The following is a 14,642-nucleotide window of genomic DNA, read 5'->3' as shown; positions in this document are numbered from 1 at the left end:
CTTTGGAAGTCAGCACCCTTAAAAGAGCAGGATTTAAAACTGACATTAAGGGCACTACACCCTGCTCATTCCAAAAGTCCACAATATTCCGTACTGAGACACATGTATACACAGTCACAACCTCTATACCTTCAGCTCATTTGTTGCATCGATAGCTTGTGCAAAGGCCATGCATTCTATGGGAATTACAGCCATGGGGGCAAAAGGATTTCCTAGTAAAGATCCAAAGACCCTAACAGAAAGGGCAGATAGAGGAAACAGAATTCACACAAACAGCAAAGAATATGTTGTAGCTACAAGTTTCAGAAGCAGATTAATGCTTCGAGTTATACAAATACAGCTTCTTAAGTTGATCCCAACACGTAAAATCTAAATAGATTTGATGAAATTAAAAAGGTCTTTACCTGGCAGTGAACGGATAAACTCACACACATCCTCCACATTCCACTTGGTGGGGTCATTGGGCAAGAAGTGGTGACCAATTCCCATTGGCTCTCGCACCCTCATATCATGAATGTCCAACTCTCGTTCGTTCTGGCGCCTCCGAGATGTTGAGGAGCTGGCAGAGATCGGTGACAGTGGTTCTTCATAGCTGGAGTTATCTGACCCTCTGCTGGAGTCCTCCTGATTTAACCCTACATTGGCTGGCGGCTGCTGGGAAGCGAAGTAAACATCATGGGAGTGACAGAGGAATAGCCCAAAGTTCAAAAATATCAGTCACAGGATCAAAACCTGGAATCCTCCTACCTAGCAACTTTGTGGGTGTAACTACACATCTGTCAAACTGCAGTGTTTCAAGGCAGCAGCTCACCAACACCTCCTCAAGGATGGTTAGGAACAACAGAAAATGTTGGCCCAGTGATGACCATATCCATAAGCAAATTAAAAAGACTGCATTCTTTTAAAAGGCAGAGCTAGCAGTTTCAAACTGTCTCTCGTTGTGAAAGCATGGTCTGTCAATAAAGTTTCTCTATATTTGTTGTAAATGCCTGTTCATGAACAACAACAACAACAATCTTTCATCCCCAGGAATCAAAGTACACAATTCTTTCAATAAGGTTAGAAGAACAAAAACAGGAAATATACATGTGTGAGCTCACAAAATCTGTGCAGGTTCAGGTGGTATGTGGGAGATGATGCCAAATTCAAACTCCATCCATAATGATACTGTGTCTAAACTCAGAAGTACAGAGGGGACATTTCCTGTGGATGCTGCACATTAGACTGACTCTCATATGCCTTGAAAGGGAAATATAAATCGCTTTTCTTCCTTTAACCCTCACCCTGAAAGCAAGTACGTATGGCCCAATACAGTTTTACAAGATCCCCATTTACAGGCTTTTTACCTGCTCTTGTGTGCGTATGTCTGTCTGTGCATGAGCATTTCATCACCAAGACTGATCCCATTGCTACCCAATACGGATATGCATACTTCCCGCGCGGACTCACTCGAATAACATTCAAAGTGGAAATCCCCTTGTAGCCCAGGGTATATAGAGACCACTTGCATCTCAAACCATGCAACTAAATTGTGACCCTCCAGGTTTTAAAATGAACTTAAACCCTAGCACAGCCATCATGTTAGTCCAATGTGTTGCTCAACATATAAAACACCCAATACTCTCATTTCCTCCCAATGCCAAATTGGCATGTGTTTGATGGCTCTCCTGCAATGCACCATGGGACATCTTACTACAGTAAAGGTGTTTGCAGAATGCATTTTTTTGTAGCAAGGCACAGCTTGTACAAATAATTGCTCAACTTTAGCAGAGAAAGTGTTTTTTTATTGGTGAGTTGAGCAGCTCCAGAGGGGGTTTGGGAGTATAATTGTGCACAAACCCATTGAAAGAACACTGGCCTTGGGGGAGATTAATTTAATCGGCACTTATGCTTTTTACTGGAATGATATTCTTGTCGATAGGTCTTTGATTCTTCACCAGTTGTATTCTTTATTTGTTTAAACAGAGTTATTCTTCTTTACTCTCTATCCTTGGGCTAGAAATGTTGATCAGCTGCATGTATTGTGTCCATCTCTAGGGCTTTTCTCATTCATGTTGCTATTCAGAGTGAACTGGCCAGCTGGAAAACTCAGCGTCTGAACACAATCAGGCACCGTGGAGAGGGCTATTCAAATGCCAATTCAGTACAGCTTCACTTTAATTATTCCTGGGCTCTGTCCTGTTGATAACTAATTGAAATTTTTGCTAAAATGACTTTAACACTGTCCTGACCAAAGCAGAGTTCACAATCTGGGTCTGCAGCTTCTCAACTCGATTTCTGCATTGAACAATCAAATAGCCTTTTATTCTTGGAGCATCTCTAACTGTCTGAAACACTTGATACAAACGTCTGAACTTGGGGTAAAATGCATAATTGCAGATAAAAAATGGTTGCTATATATTTTGAGATACAAAGTTTATTAATAGCCTTCTTGTTATACTATTGAATGGCAGAGTTGTCTCAAGTGACCAAATAGCTTACTCGTGATGATCCTGGGCCTCCTGCAGTGCCACAACGATGCCACCCGAAGGTTGCAGGAACAGCAACTCATATTCCGCTTGGGAACCCTGCAGCCCAATGGTATCAATGTGGATTTCACAAGTTTCAAAATCTCCCCTCCCCCCACCGCATCCCAAAACCAGTCCAGCTCGTCCCTGCCTCCCTAACCTGTTCTTCCTCCCACCTATCCCCTCCTCCCACCTCAAGCCGCACCTCCATCTCCTACCGACCAACCTCATCCCGCCCCCTTGACCTGTCCGTCCTCCCTGGACTGATCTATCCCCTTCCTAACTCCCTACCTACACTCACCTTTCCTGGCCCCATCCCCGCCTCTTCGACCTGTTTGTTTCCTCTCCATCTATCCCTCTTCTATCCGCCTCCCACTCTCTCCCTATTTATTTCAAAACCCCCTTCCCCTCCCCCTTTCTGATGAAGGGTCTAGGCCCGAAACGTCAGCCTCTCTGCTCCTATGATGCTGCTTGGCCTGCTGTGTTCATCCAGCCCTGCACCTTGTTGTCTCAGCTTACTCGTGATCCTATTTCTTATGGTCTTACAGTCTTAGATTATAAGCTAATAAAAGTCATCTAAAATTCTGCTGGTTCATGCTCCTTGCTGGTCATCACTGTCTTTATTGACCTTCACTGTGCAGTTTCCTAACGCCTCCATTTAAAATTCTCATTGTTGCACTTCCCAGGTCTATCCCTCCTGCAACATTACAACTCCCTTCCCCAATTAAACCAAACCTCGACTCTGACCTTCTGTCCAACCTTTCCTCCCCTTGGTTCACCACCGATAGCTGTGCTTTCAGTGTCCTTGACACCATAGAATTTTCTACCCAAGAACATCTACCTCTCCACCTGCCTCTCCTCTTAAGAACATGCTTGAGAGCCACACTTTGATCACCTCTGCTAACATCTACATTTTTTGAAGCAGTGTATTCAATTTTTCTCTTCAAACATTTAAACCAATATTTTGAGACGTTCCTTTGCATTTAAAGGCAAATGCAGAGGTTTTGTTTACCTTCCATGGCCACGGGGCATTGAGATAATTTGCAGCATTTCTCCCAAATTGGGATTAGTTTAGTAAACACTCTGGATGCAAGAGCAGAAGTAGGCCATTCAGCCTATTGCATCTTCTTCACAATTCAATCACAGATTGAAGATTGAACCTGGTCAGTATTGTTGCTCCATGCATAACAGTGCATCTGGCCAAGTTCTCAGACTTCCTTCAGAGGAAAATCAAATACAACTAATAATGCAAAACCGACTGCATTTTGAATGATGTTGTGACTTTACCTTCGGTTGTTTCTTGTGTTGCTCTTTATTGGCATTGTGCAAACTATTCTTCCTTGGCCCTCTTCGCCCTAATTTGCCTCCTTCCTTCTTCTGCAAGTATTTGCTTTTATCGGGTTTGAAGAGACCCACTCGTTTACTGCAGCCAACATTGTACCTGTGAACAAAGTGGATCACATTCAATGTTGTCACTTAAAACACCAGGATTTATCCAAAATGCTTCCCTGATCCTTTACAGGAATGAATCCCCAGTGGCTAAGCTGACAGCTTCAGCCGGACACAAGAATAAACGTAAATACGCAGCCTCAACAGCCCTCAGGGATAAAGAATTCCCTAGATTCACCACCCCATGAGAGAAGAAATTCCTCCTCATCTCTCTGTTAGATGGCAAGTTTATGAAGTTGAATGACTTGACCATATTGGCCCGGAAATTACTAAGCAAGCCAGAGACAGAAATTCCTGGGAGGTTTAATGAGAGATCATCAGGTCTCAAATTTCAAATTAAGGTTTAGTACAGATGCTACTGCAATCCTGAAAAGGTAAATCTCAATCACCAACACGAAGTTTTGATTATTTTGAGCTTTTGCTGATAGTTTACCTCTTCGCACAGGCCATGGAGCAGAATCGCTTTGATCCCTTAAACTTATGAGCGTAATCAAGCCTTCCGCAAAATTCACACTTCAGTTTGAGAGCATCCTCTTCCTTCTCCTTTGAGTCTGAACAAAAGGTTGAGAATGGTCATTGAAAAAGACGCAAAACAAAACTCTTATGAAGATGTGTCATCTGAAATATTAACAGAATATCATGGACTGCGCATATATCTCCTTCTCAGACCTTTTGGAAACAACACTCTACAGCAGGGAAAGATGTTGCATTTGCAACGCACACAAAGTGCTCATCTGGAGTCACTGAGTCCACAGCACTTTGAGAGAAGGTACGTGCCACAGTTTGTTGGTGTAATAAAGCTACGAATTTAAACACAGATAGTCAGAGATATAATTTCCCTCAGGAGAAAGAGACTTCTCCCCCTCTCCCTGAAATCCCTCTCAAAGTGTGTGAGTAGAAAGTTGAACAGAAGATCTCATCGCAAGTGGAGGATCCGTAAAAGGAGAATTTGAAATCTACACATCTGTCTCCAGAAAAGTAACTTCAGCCAGCCGTAACTTAACCAGGATAACACCCCAGTGCCAACAGCTTGTGTGCAAAGTGACTTTATCCTCAATGTTGGTCTGTAGCCAGTCTGTGAATAATTCTTTGTTTCAGGTTGTAGCCTTGCTCGCCGAGCCGGTGGGTTTGGTTGCAGACGTTTGGTCGCAGACGTTTGGTCACCCTGCTAGGGGTAACATCGTCAGTGCGCCTCCAGCGAAGCGTTGGTGTTCTGTCCCGCTTGTTATTTATATGCCTCGGTTTGCTGGGATGGTTGGTATCACTTCCAGTTCTGTTTATCACTGGTTTGTATATCGGGTCCAGTTCAACGTGTTTGTTGATGGAGTTCCGGTTGGAATGCCAGGGCTCCAGGAATTCCTTGGCATGTCTGTGTTTGGCTTGTGCTGTTATAGGTGTGTTGTCCCAGTTGAATTTGTGTCCCTTGTTGTCCACGTGTATTGAGACCAGTGAGAATTGGTCATGTCTCTTGGTGGCTAGTTGGTGTTTGTGTATCCTTATTGTCAGTTTTCTTCCGGTTTGGCCTATGTAATGTTTCTCACAGTCCTTGCATGGTATGTTATATATTATGTTAATTTTATTGGTTGTGGGTATGGGATCCTTTACCTGCTTCTATGGACCCCCCAAAAAGGTACACAAGCCAGGGGTCCCCCTCAGATCCATTATCTCACTACCAGGTACACCAACATATAGACAAGCCAAAGAACTACAAGAGAAACTGAAAAGCCAGGCAGCAGAGGAGCAGGAAAGCTGACGTTTCGGGTCTGGACCCTTCTTCTGAAGAAGGGTCCCTGAAACGTCAGCTTGCCTGCTCCTCTGATGCTGCCTGGCTTGCTGTGTTCATCCGTCTCTAGATCTTGTTATCTCAGACTCCAGCATCAGCAGTTCCTACTATCTCTAACAGAAACTGAAGTACTTAGTTGACAACACTACCCATTCCATGCACACCTCCCAAGAATTCCTCAACATCAAGGACACCAGAATAGAAGAGGATGAGATAATGATATTCTTCAACGTAACAGCACTATTTACATCCATAAATATTGACCAAGCCAAAGACACAATTGCCAAACTGCTGGACGAATCAGGAAGGCAGGCACCCCATGACACCAACAGCATCAACAAGGATAGCACTCAAACTGCTGGATCTGAACCTCACAACCCACTTCACCTTCAACAACTGTACATTCAAACAAATCAATGGAACACCAATGGGGTCCCCAATATCAGGACTGATAGCAGAAGCAGTAATGCAAAGGTTAGAATGGACAGTACTCCCAACTATCCAACCCAAACTCTAGGTCCACTGTGTAGATGACACCTTTGTCATTATCAAACGCACAAGACTAGAAATAACCCACCAACACATAATCAACATCCTCACCGGAAGAAAATTCACAGAAGATGAAGAGAACAATAACCAACTACCCTTCCTAGACACAAGGGTAGAACGCAAGAACAACGGGGAACTCCAGACCAGCATATACAGAAAGACCACCTATATGGACCAGATACTTAAATTACACCAGCAACCACCTCAACACCCACAAATGGAGCTGCATCAGGACATTATTCAAACACATTGCAGCAACCTGGAATTGCACAAAGCAGAACAGGCGCACTTATACTGAGTTGTGAAAAGGAATGAATATCCAAAAAGCACAATCCACTGTTGCCTCTGCGACAGACCACAACAAGACGACACAACACGGCCAGACACACTAGTCACTCGATTGTACATCAGAGGTGTCTCAAAAATGACCACAAGACTACTCATACCCATAGGTATCAGGGTAGCCCACAAACCAACAACCACCCTGCGACAGCTACTGATGGATGTAAAGGATCCTATACCCACAACCAATAAAATTAATGTAATATACAACATACCATGCAAGGACGGTGAGAAACATTACATAGGCCAAACTGGAAGAAAACTGACAATAAGGATACACAAACACCAACTAGCCACCAAGAGACATGACCAATTGTCACTGGTCTCAACACACATGGACAACGAGGGACACAAATGCGACTGGGACAACACATCCATAACAGCACAAGCCAAACAGAGACATGCCAGGGAATTCCTGGAGGCCTGGCATTCCAACCGGAACTCCATCAACAAACACATTGAACTGGACCCGATATACAAACCACAGAAAAACAAAACCAATAGTAATGCCAACCACCCCACCAAAGCCAGGCATATAAATAACAAGTGGGACAGAACACCAACGCTTCACTGGAGGCGCACTGACGATGTTACCCAACAGGGTGACAAAACGTTTCAAACACACTGGCTCGATGAGCAAGGCTACAACCTCATCCACAACCCGAGCTACAGATCTTCTCAAAAGCTTTATTGTTTCAATTTACCTAAAAAATAACACATTGCAGAGCTTTGTTATTTTCTCCCCAGACTTGGAGGGTGTGTGTTACTTTTCAAAAAGCTTTTACCGTTTAAATCTTTAGTTCTTTGTTTCTTAAATAAGGAACCTGGCTGACATTTCTTACAGTGAGCTATATACATAGCGACATTTAACTGACAATGTCTGCCGTCTTTTTAAATGTAAACCTTGTTGCAACTAAGAAGACTGGGAAAAGGAAAATGAATCATTTCTCCCTCCTAACTGGATGATCACAACAGCCAAATGATCCAGTGCAGGGAGATGCTCTGTGCAGGGAATATTTATATTCTATGGTCAAATTACAATCTAATGGGTTTCTTGAAACTGAAAGCTCTAGTATACAAGGAATATGGATTAAGGGTACTCTTCACTGGGGTAAACCTATCGATCTGCAAGTTCCTCTCCAAGCCACTCGCTATCCTGACATGGAAATATAAAGCCATTCCATTAGTGTGACTGGGTCAAAGACCTGGAGCTTCCTGCCTGACAGCAATGTGGATGTTCCTACAGTTCACCACCATCTTCTCCAGGGCAAGTAGGGACGGGGAATAAGTGCTGGTCCTGCCAGCAATGCCCACGTCTCCAGAATGAATTTTAAAAAAAAAATTATAACTAGATAGAAGACAAAAGGAATAAAGCTGTTGGTCAGAAAGTGTCAACTTGTGTTCTGCGGGTCACACCAGAATGACTCAAAAACATCAAATTTAATGAACACGGAGGAGCACCTTTTTTTTTAAAATAGTAAAGTAAAAAAGACCAAAGCTGCACAGCACACAACATCAATAAAGCTAAAAAAATGTTGAAAGAGAAGAAAATTCAAGTGGTAATTTTCATTAATATGAAGCTTGGGTTTTTAAAAGATCACGGTTTCTGGGTTCAGCATGGATGATGTCTACATGCAGAGTGTTGATGCAAGAGTTGGACTAGAGATTGTGGAGTTCAGCAAATCTGTGTTCTCCACTAATGATGTTGTTTGAAGTGGTTTAGAAAGAGTCAAAGATTTGATCGTTTTTGAAGTGATAGACAAAAGCAGCAATGGCAAGTGTGAGGTACTCTCTCAAACAGCGAGTGGTGAGGATCTGCAATGTATAGCCTGACAGAGGGTGTTGGAGGAAGGTTCAATTTGGAGGTTTTCAAGAGGGAATTGGATTATTATCTGTAAAGGGAGAATGTGCAGGGTTAACCAGGAAAAAAGGGAGTGCTGCTCAGTGAATTGTTCATTCAAAGAGCCAGCAAAGACATGCTGGGCCAAATGGCCTTCTGTGCTATAACAATGCTATAATTCTGTGCAAAGATTCAGCACTGTGATTGCCTTTGCTGCCACCAGCAAGTCTGCCCACACAGGTGGTCCCTTGGATGGCCCTACTGCTCCTGGGCAGGTACCCTGACATATGGGTATAAGGACAGGTACCTCTGGTACAAGGGACACTATCTTCTTCCTCCAACTGCAAACACTCCAGGAGAACCAGTCAATCCAATCCTTGTGGGAGGAATTTCAATTGCAACAACGAATGTGCTGACTTTCTCACAAAGCCTGGACGGCTTCGCAAACACAGTCACATTCCCAACGAGAAATAACATACTCCAGCTGAGTTCCCCACATTTACCAGCTGGGAATTGGGGCATTAAATCTGCAGGAAACTGATGAAAGGAATCCCTATCCCTGGCATATCTCAGTGCCCTGAAAAATCTATCAGAAAGTTTAGGTATAACAATGATCTAAGTAGCAATAATCAAATTAAAAACAAAAAAAAACAAAACGAAAAAAAAAACAGCAAGAATGGTCACAAGATAGCAGGAACTGCAAATGCTGGAAAATCCGAGATAACAAGGTGTAGAGCTGGATGAACACAGCAGGCCAAGCAGCATCAGAGGAGCAGGAAGGCTGACGTTTTGGGCCTAGACCCTTCTTAGCAACTGCTACAGTGCATTAGATCCAGAGAATTGTAACTGAGCAGTATTAGTGTCCGTTATACTAGTTAGTGAGAGGTTGTGACAAGGTTTTTCTAGAGGCCTGTCCAGATGTTGCAGAGCTACAAAACTAAGGCATTTTCCAAGTCTTAGACATTAGAAAAATCAAACAGAAATGACAAATAAAATGAATGCAAGAACACTCTCCCTAATAGTGACCAAACAAGTGAAGATCAGTTCTAGGGTTTAGTTCACCAAGCAGTCCTGCTACATATCAGAAGGGAATTGCTCATTTTCAGTATGAACCTTGCTGGCTGAGGTCATCCATCTCGGAGTCGGTGTTATTCAGCTGCGGTAGTTTCTCTGCTGGCTGCACAGATGCCTGTTGCTGTTGCTTTTGTTTTGCCAGATTTTCAATCAGCAATGAAGAACGGCCAACCTGAAAAACAGGAAAACCAGAACAATTCTATGCAGCTTCCGTGGGTTGGTGCTCCCAGTGCCAAACATCATCTCATCCCAAAAAGAAAGGGAGTCCCGAGGACCTTTCTTTCGGTTGCTGCTATTGCATATCAAAGCAAGTACCAGGAGGTCTGGTTAAAGCTGTTCTTCCCTCACTCTCTTTCCTGGCATACAACTGAGATTAGGAGATTACAGGTCACCACTGAAAATCCACAGCCAAATAGTATGTTAAACACTCAGGAGGCCATTCCTTAAGTGGTGACTGTGATCAATATTATAACTAAATGGAAGCAACAGCCAACAATTCTGTGGTTAATCTAATGATCGATTCTGCTGGAACACTACAACACTCCTACAACTGGTTTCTTCAACTGGAACCTGCATGTTGATTATTTGGTACAAGCTTGATGAATAACAGATTATAAATTTCTGAAAGTAATATGCTGAAGTGCTATTGGACAATCATTAGTCAATGAACGATCTTATGCTGAGTGACTATGTCATAGACTCCTTTATATTCCCTCCCTACTCCAAGTGAGGACATTGACCCATTCAAGGAGCGACAGTAGGCCTTTCTTAAAGGACTGTTCTTTCTGAGATACCACAGTCATTAGTAAATGTTAGCAGCAGATTTCACAATAGGATGTATCACAATTAAGGCCAATACCCCCACACTATCACTGGGCATGCGTGTGCTGATATTATTCCATCTGAAGCCCAGGGGTGCTGAGGCTAACTGAGATTAGCTGACTCAATTATACTTTACAGAAGGGCCCACTGAGTCTGCAATGATGATAAACAACTCTAAGCCTACACTAGTCCTCTTTCCAGCACTTGGCCCTTAGCCCTGAATGTTATGCCATTTCAAGTGCTCATCCAAGTACTTTTTTTTGTTATAAATGAGCATCTAAGTATGGAACCTTCCTACTTTGTGGATCAAACCCTTACTAAATGGACTTCAACGTGTCATTCAGAACAACCAGTAGAATGGAGAGGAAAAGCATATTCCTTCACATCCAACCTCCCTCTTCTCATAGAAGGGTTGCTAGCTGATTTGAATGGTAAGAATGATGGAGGGTCTTGAATTAGATTAACCTCATTAGGTCAGCTTTCTCAACTGCAATTAAACTCTTGTTTTTGTAGGTAACATTTCAACATCAGTAGATGCAACTCTGCAGAAAGTTGCTAGGTGTCAAATCCAGATGGAATTGAGGAAGCTACACTGATGGAATAAACTCAGGCCCTTCTGTTTCTTTGAGTGGTTATAGAAGATTGCATACCTGGATCACCATTTGAAAAGGAGGGGAAGGAAGGGGAAGAGGACATCTGATTTTTGGTCATTAGTGGAGACCAAATAGGAAATTTGAATGTGAAAGAAACAGTTTTATTTTCCTGTTTTTTTTTTTAAAATTGTTTAAACCAAATCCACAGCTGCATAATTTGTAGGTCAATTTGCAGTTAGAACTGACACTGAGGAAATGAGCAGGCTCAGTATCTGGCTATTTTTAAATAAACACAATTAAATGAAACAACAAAAATGTGCCAACCCAGCCTGTATTTTATGATATGAAGAACTGCCAGCTAATTTGAATGGGAAGAATGATGGAGGGTCCTGTATTAGATTAACCTCAAAAGGAAAGGAAATAGCTTTGGTCTTTATGTGACTCCTGTCCAAACCAACATGTTTGTGCTTTAACCACTGTCTGAAACAGCCAATAAGACACAGTTATTACCAAACATCAACTAACCAGGGATTAACAGGAACTGCTGGCCTTAACAGTGACACCCACGTCTCAGAATGAGGAAAAAAAAATACACAAGTAACGTGATGATTCAAAAGGAAGACATATAATGACATTTCAAAAGAATAAGAAGTCAAACGAACAACGGAGCCAATCTGGATAGTGAGGGAGTTACCGATGTTAGTCAGACTAATTAGTCAATGCCTTACCTTGGTCATTGGGGAATCTGTAGTTGTACCAGAATGGATACAGGCAAAAAAAAAAAAACTGGGTTTTCAAACATCAGAAATAACATTAGATGGACCCAAACTAGATACTGATACAAGCTATTTAAACATTTAGAATGTCTGACCATGTACTTTAGAGAAGGCTCTCTATTTTATTTGCTATTGATTTTAATAAACTGTGACCATTATGTCTCTTAGATGTCCATTCACAGTCACCAATCTTTATATTTTTTGCTTAACTCATTTCTTTTGACTCTCTCTCTAGAGGTTTTCTTTGGAATTAGCTGCCACAAAGATCAGTGAATGTTTAGTCATTGACTATATTCAAGACAGAGATTAATAGATTATTTTGGGGAGTTGGATTATAAATGATTTGAGGGATATGGGATAGGGTGGAAATTGGAACTAATGTTAGGGTTTTGCCACAATGTTATTGAATGGCAAAGTGGGTTTGAGAGGCTGTATCATCTCCAGCTGCTGCTATTAATGTTCTTATTTCCTATCCCCTCCTACTGCCTGAGCATTCACGTTCTTTTTGAATTGGGTTCCAAAGGTGCCAACCTCCCCATAGTAACTCACCTCTAAGTGGATTGTACTTTGTGCCTGCGCTGACATGATGTAGTGTGGACTTTAGGGAGTGTCACAGCTACTCTGCACCCTCTCCACACAGGTATATGCTCCAAGGACGATCATTAAACCAAAACTGACAGGAGCTGTACTTCTTACTCATTTCTCCCAGCTCTTGGCCAGTGGCACCATTCTGAGAACGATGTTGTGTGACGTAGACCGGGATCAAACTCAACAACGTATCATAGAATCTCAGAATGAAACAGCACTGGAGAAGGCCTTTTGGTCCATCGAACCCGCACCACCATGAGAACACAGACCATCTAGGACTCAACATTTCCCAGCATGAGCCCCTTAAACCCTCGATACCATTACCCTGAAAACTCTAATCAAACATATTCAAGCGCTGGTTCTCCCCTATCGTTGGGCTTTCACACCAACTAGATTTCTGCTTTACAGAAATAAAAACAGCTTTGTAGCTCTTTCTCTTCCACTTCTTTTGATCTTCCAAGTGCCCACGTTTGCCTCTTTCTGTGCCACTAGCTCCTGCAGATCACATGGTTTTTGGGGGGAGGGATAAGGAAGTCTCCATAGTGTGTCACACAAGGCAGTGCAACTGTGTGGAAATGCTACACAGACCAGGGAATCCCTTGCCTTTCCTGCACATTGTTCTTATTGTTAGCTCACCAACACACACACGCGAATGCCACCCTCATGTGACACCAGCTGCCCCCAGGGTTGTATTTTCTCGAATTCAGAGGTCATGGGTTGAGGGGTTCAAGATCTTCGGAGAAGTAGACAGGGTCACAAGAGAGAAACCACCTCACCTGCCTGGTGAGTCTGGAAAGGGTAGAATCTACAAAGAGGAATTAAATTCAGAGACACTGACACAGAAGAGGTGGGAGGGGTCTGGAGATCACTCCCACAAATGGCAACTGATACTGAATCACTGAAGTTCCAGATTCATGTATTTTTGATATGTAAAAGATATTACGGAACGTGGGGCAGGTCAGGTGTATGGAGTTAGATAGCAGACCAGGCACAAGATTAGAGAGATCGCAAGGATGAACTCCAGGGCTAAATGAACTCTCCCTGTTCCTTTGTCTAAATGTGGCAATTTCTCATAGGCTCTGAACAATTAAAAATCAATCAAATCGAAATATGCATTACTTACACCCAGGCAGGTCTGCAAGCAAAACTGGCGTAAACATGCAAGTTAATCTCAGAGCAGGTTACATAGTGACACACACTGGGGCTGGGGTGGGTGGGAGGGGGAGTTTGGGGTGGGAGAGTAGCAGCAGAGCAAAAAGCCAAAAGACAGGACACTGCCAGGGTAACATTGTTTAAAAAGAAAACAAACATTATACAGTATTGTAAAATAGAAAATTGAACACTCACAAAAATTGCCCATGAAGAGAGCGTCGATAGAGAAGGTTGTGGAAATCATTCAAAAAGTGGTTGAAACATGATGAGAAGAAAAGTACAGACACGAAAATGTCATTGTAAATAGTGCAAAATCTCCTGAAAGCTTTTACTTGTTTCGATTTTAAACTGCAAGTCAGAGACACTCCCCCACCCCCAAACCAAAAGAAAAACGACAGACACAGACACACAATGCTTTTACAGCCAGAAACACAAGGAGTTCATTTTAAATGTAACCTGTTAACATTGAAGGGGATGGTTTCTACCAGAGACCCAGTGTGGGTCTAGGTACCTGGGTTCAAATCCCACCATGGCAGATAGTAGAATTAGAGTTCAATAAAAATTTGGCATTTGAGAGTCTAAGGATGACCATGAAACGGTTGCTGATTGTCGAGAAAACCCATCTGGTTCATCACCATCAAGAGAGGAAATCTGCCAACCCTACCTGGTCTGGTCTACACTTGACTTCAGAGCCACAGCAACGTGATTGATTCTTACCTGCCCTCTTACTAATTAGGGCTGGGCAACCAATTGCTGGCTTAGCCCACATCCCGTGAATGAATTAAAAAATTCTGAGCCAGGGATGAGCATTGAATGGACCCACCCCACGCTCTCCTCCCACATTAACCCAAACCAAGGGCTCTCCAGTAAATCTACCGGAATCGAATGCTGAGGGTGTGCCATTGGAAGCACTGGTCAAACCAACCTTGAGACAGGGTCATTTCCAATAGGTTTGAGACCCAACTCAGGCAGCAGGAATACAGATGGTGTCGCTGACAGTGGCAGAACCCTCTTTGCTGGCCACTGGCAGCACTGGTGAGGTCTGCACCAGCCCACTTCACCAGTTGGGTTGATGTGCCAAGGGTTTTCCTGCTGTATGTTTGACAGAGTTCCAGCAGAAAGAGCTTAACGTTTAGTGATTCTTCCTTCACCTGGAAGGGCTAGGGG

The 14,642-nt window shown here is 42.9% G+C and overlaps 1 protein-coding gene across 6 annotated transcripts in view; it reads right to left on the bottom strand.

Annotated features, from left to right (window-relative positions):
• The window catches only part of LOC109919684 (polyhomeotic-like protein 2), a 248,175-nt gene that overhangs the window by 3,293 nt on the left and 230,240 nt on the right, over positions 1-14,642 (bottom strand). For 4 of the 6 annotated variants that reach the window (XM_048614915.1, XM_048614919.1, XM_048614917.1 and 1 more), the window contains exons 9-12: positions 9,584-9,716; positions 4,390-4,507; positions 3,795-3,948; positions 405-654 (exon numbers count right to left, since the gene is read on the bottom strand). In XM_048614915.1, coding sequence (XP_048470872.1) covers positions 405-654; positions 3,795-3,948; positions 4,390-4,507; positions 9,584-9,716 — 655 coding nt within the window. The remainder of the gene's footprint in view (positions 1-404; positions 655-3,794; positions 3,949-4,389; positions 4,508-9,583; positions 9,717-14,642) is intronic. The other 2 variants (XM_048614916.1, XM_048614918.1) reach the window with 2 other exon arrangements.

Source organism: Rhincodon typus, chromosome 31 (assembly GCF_021869965.1).
Source record: "Rhincodon typus isolate 14 chromosome 31, sRhiTyp1.1, whole genome shotgun sequence".
Lineage (NCBI taxonomy): Eukaryota > Metazoa > Chordata > Chondrichthyes > Orectolobiformes > Rhincodontidae > Rhincodon > Rhincodon typus.
Note: the sequence above shows the minus strand (reverse complement) of the source record. Positions and strands in the feature narration are given on the sequence as shown.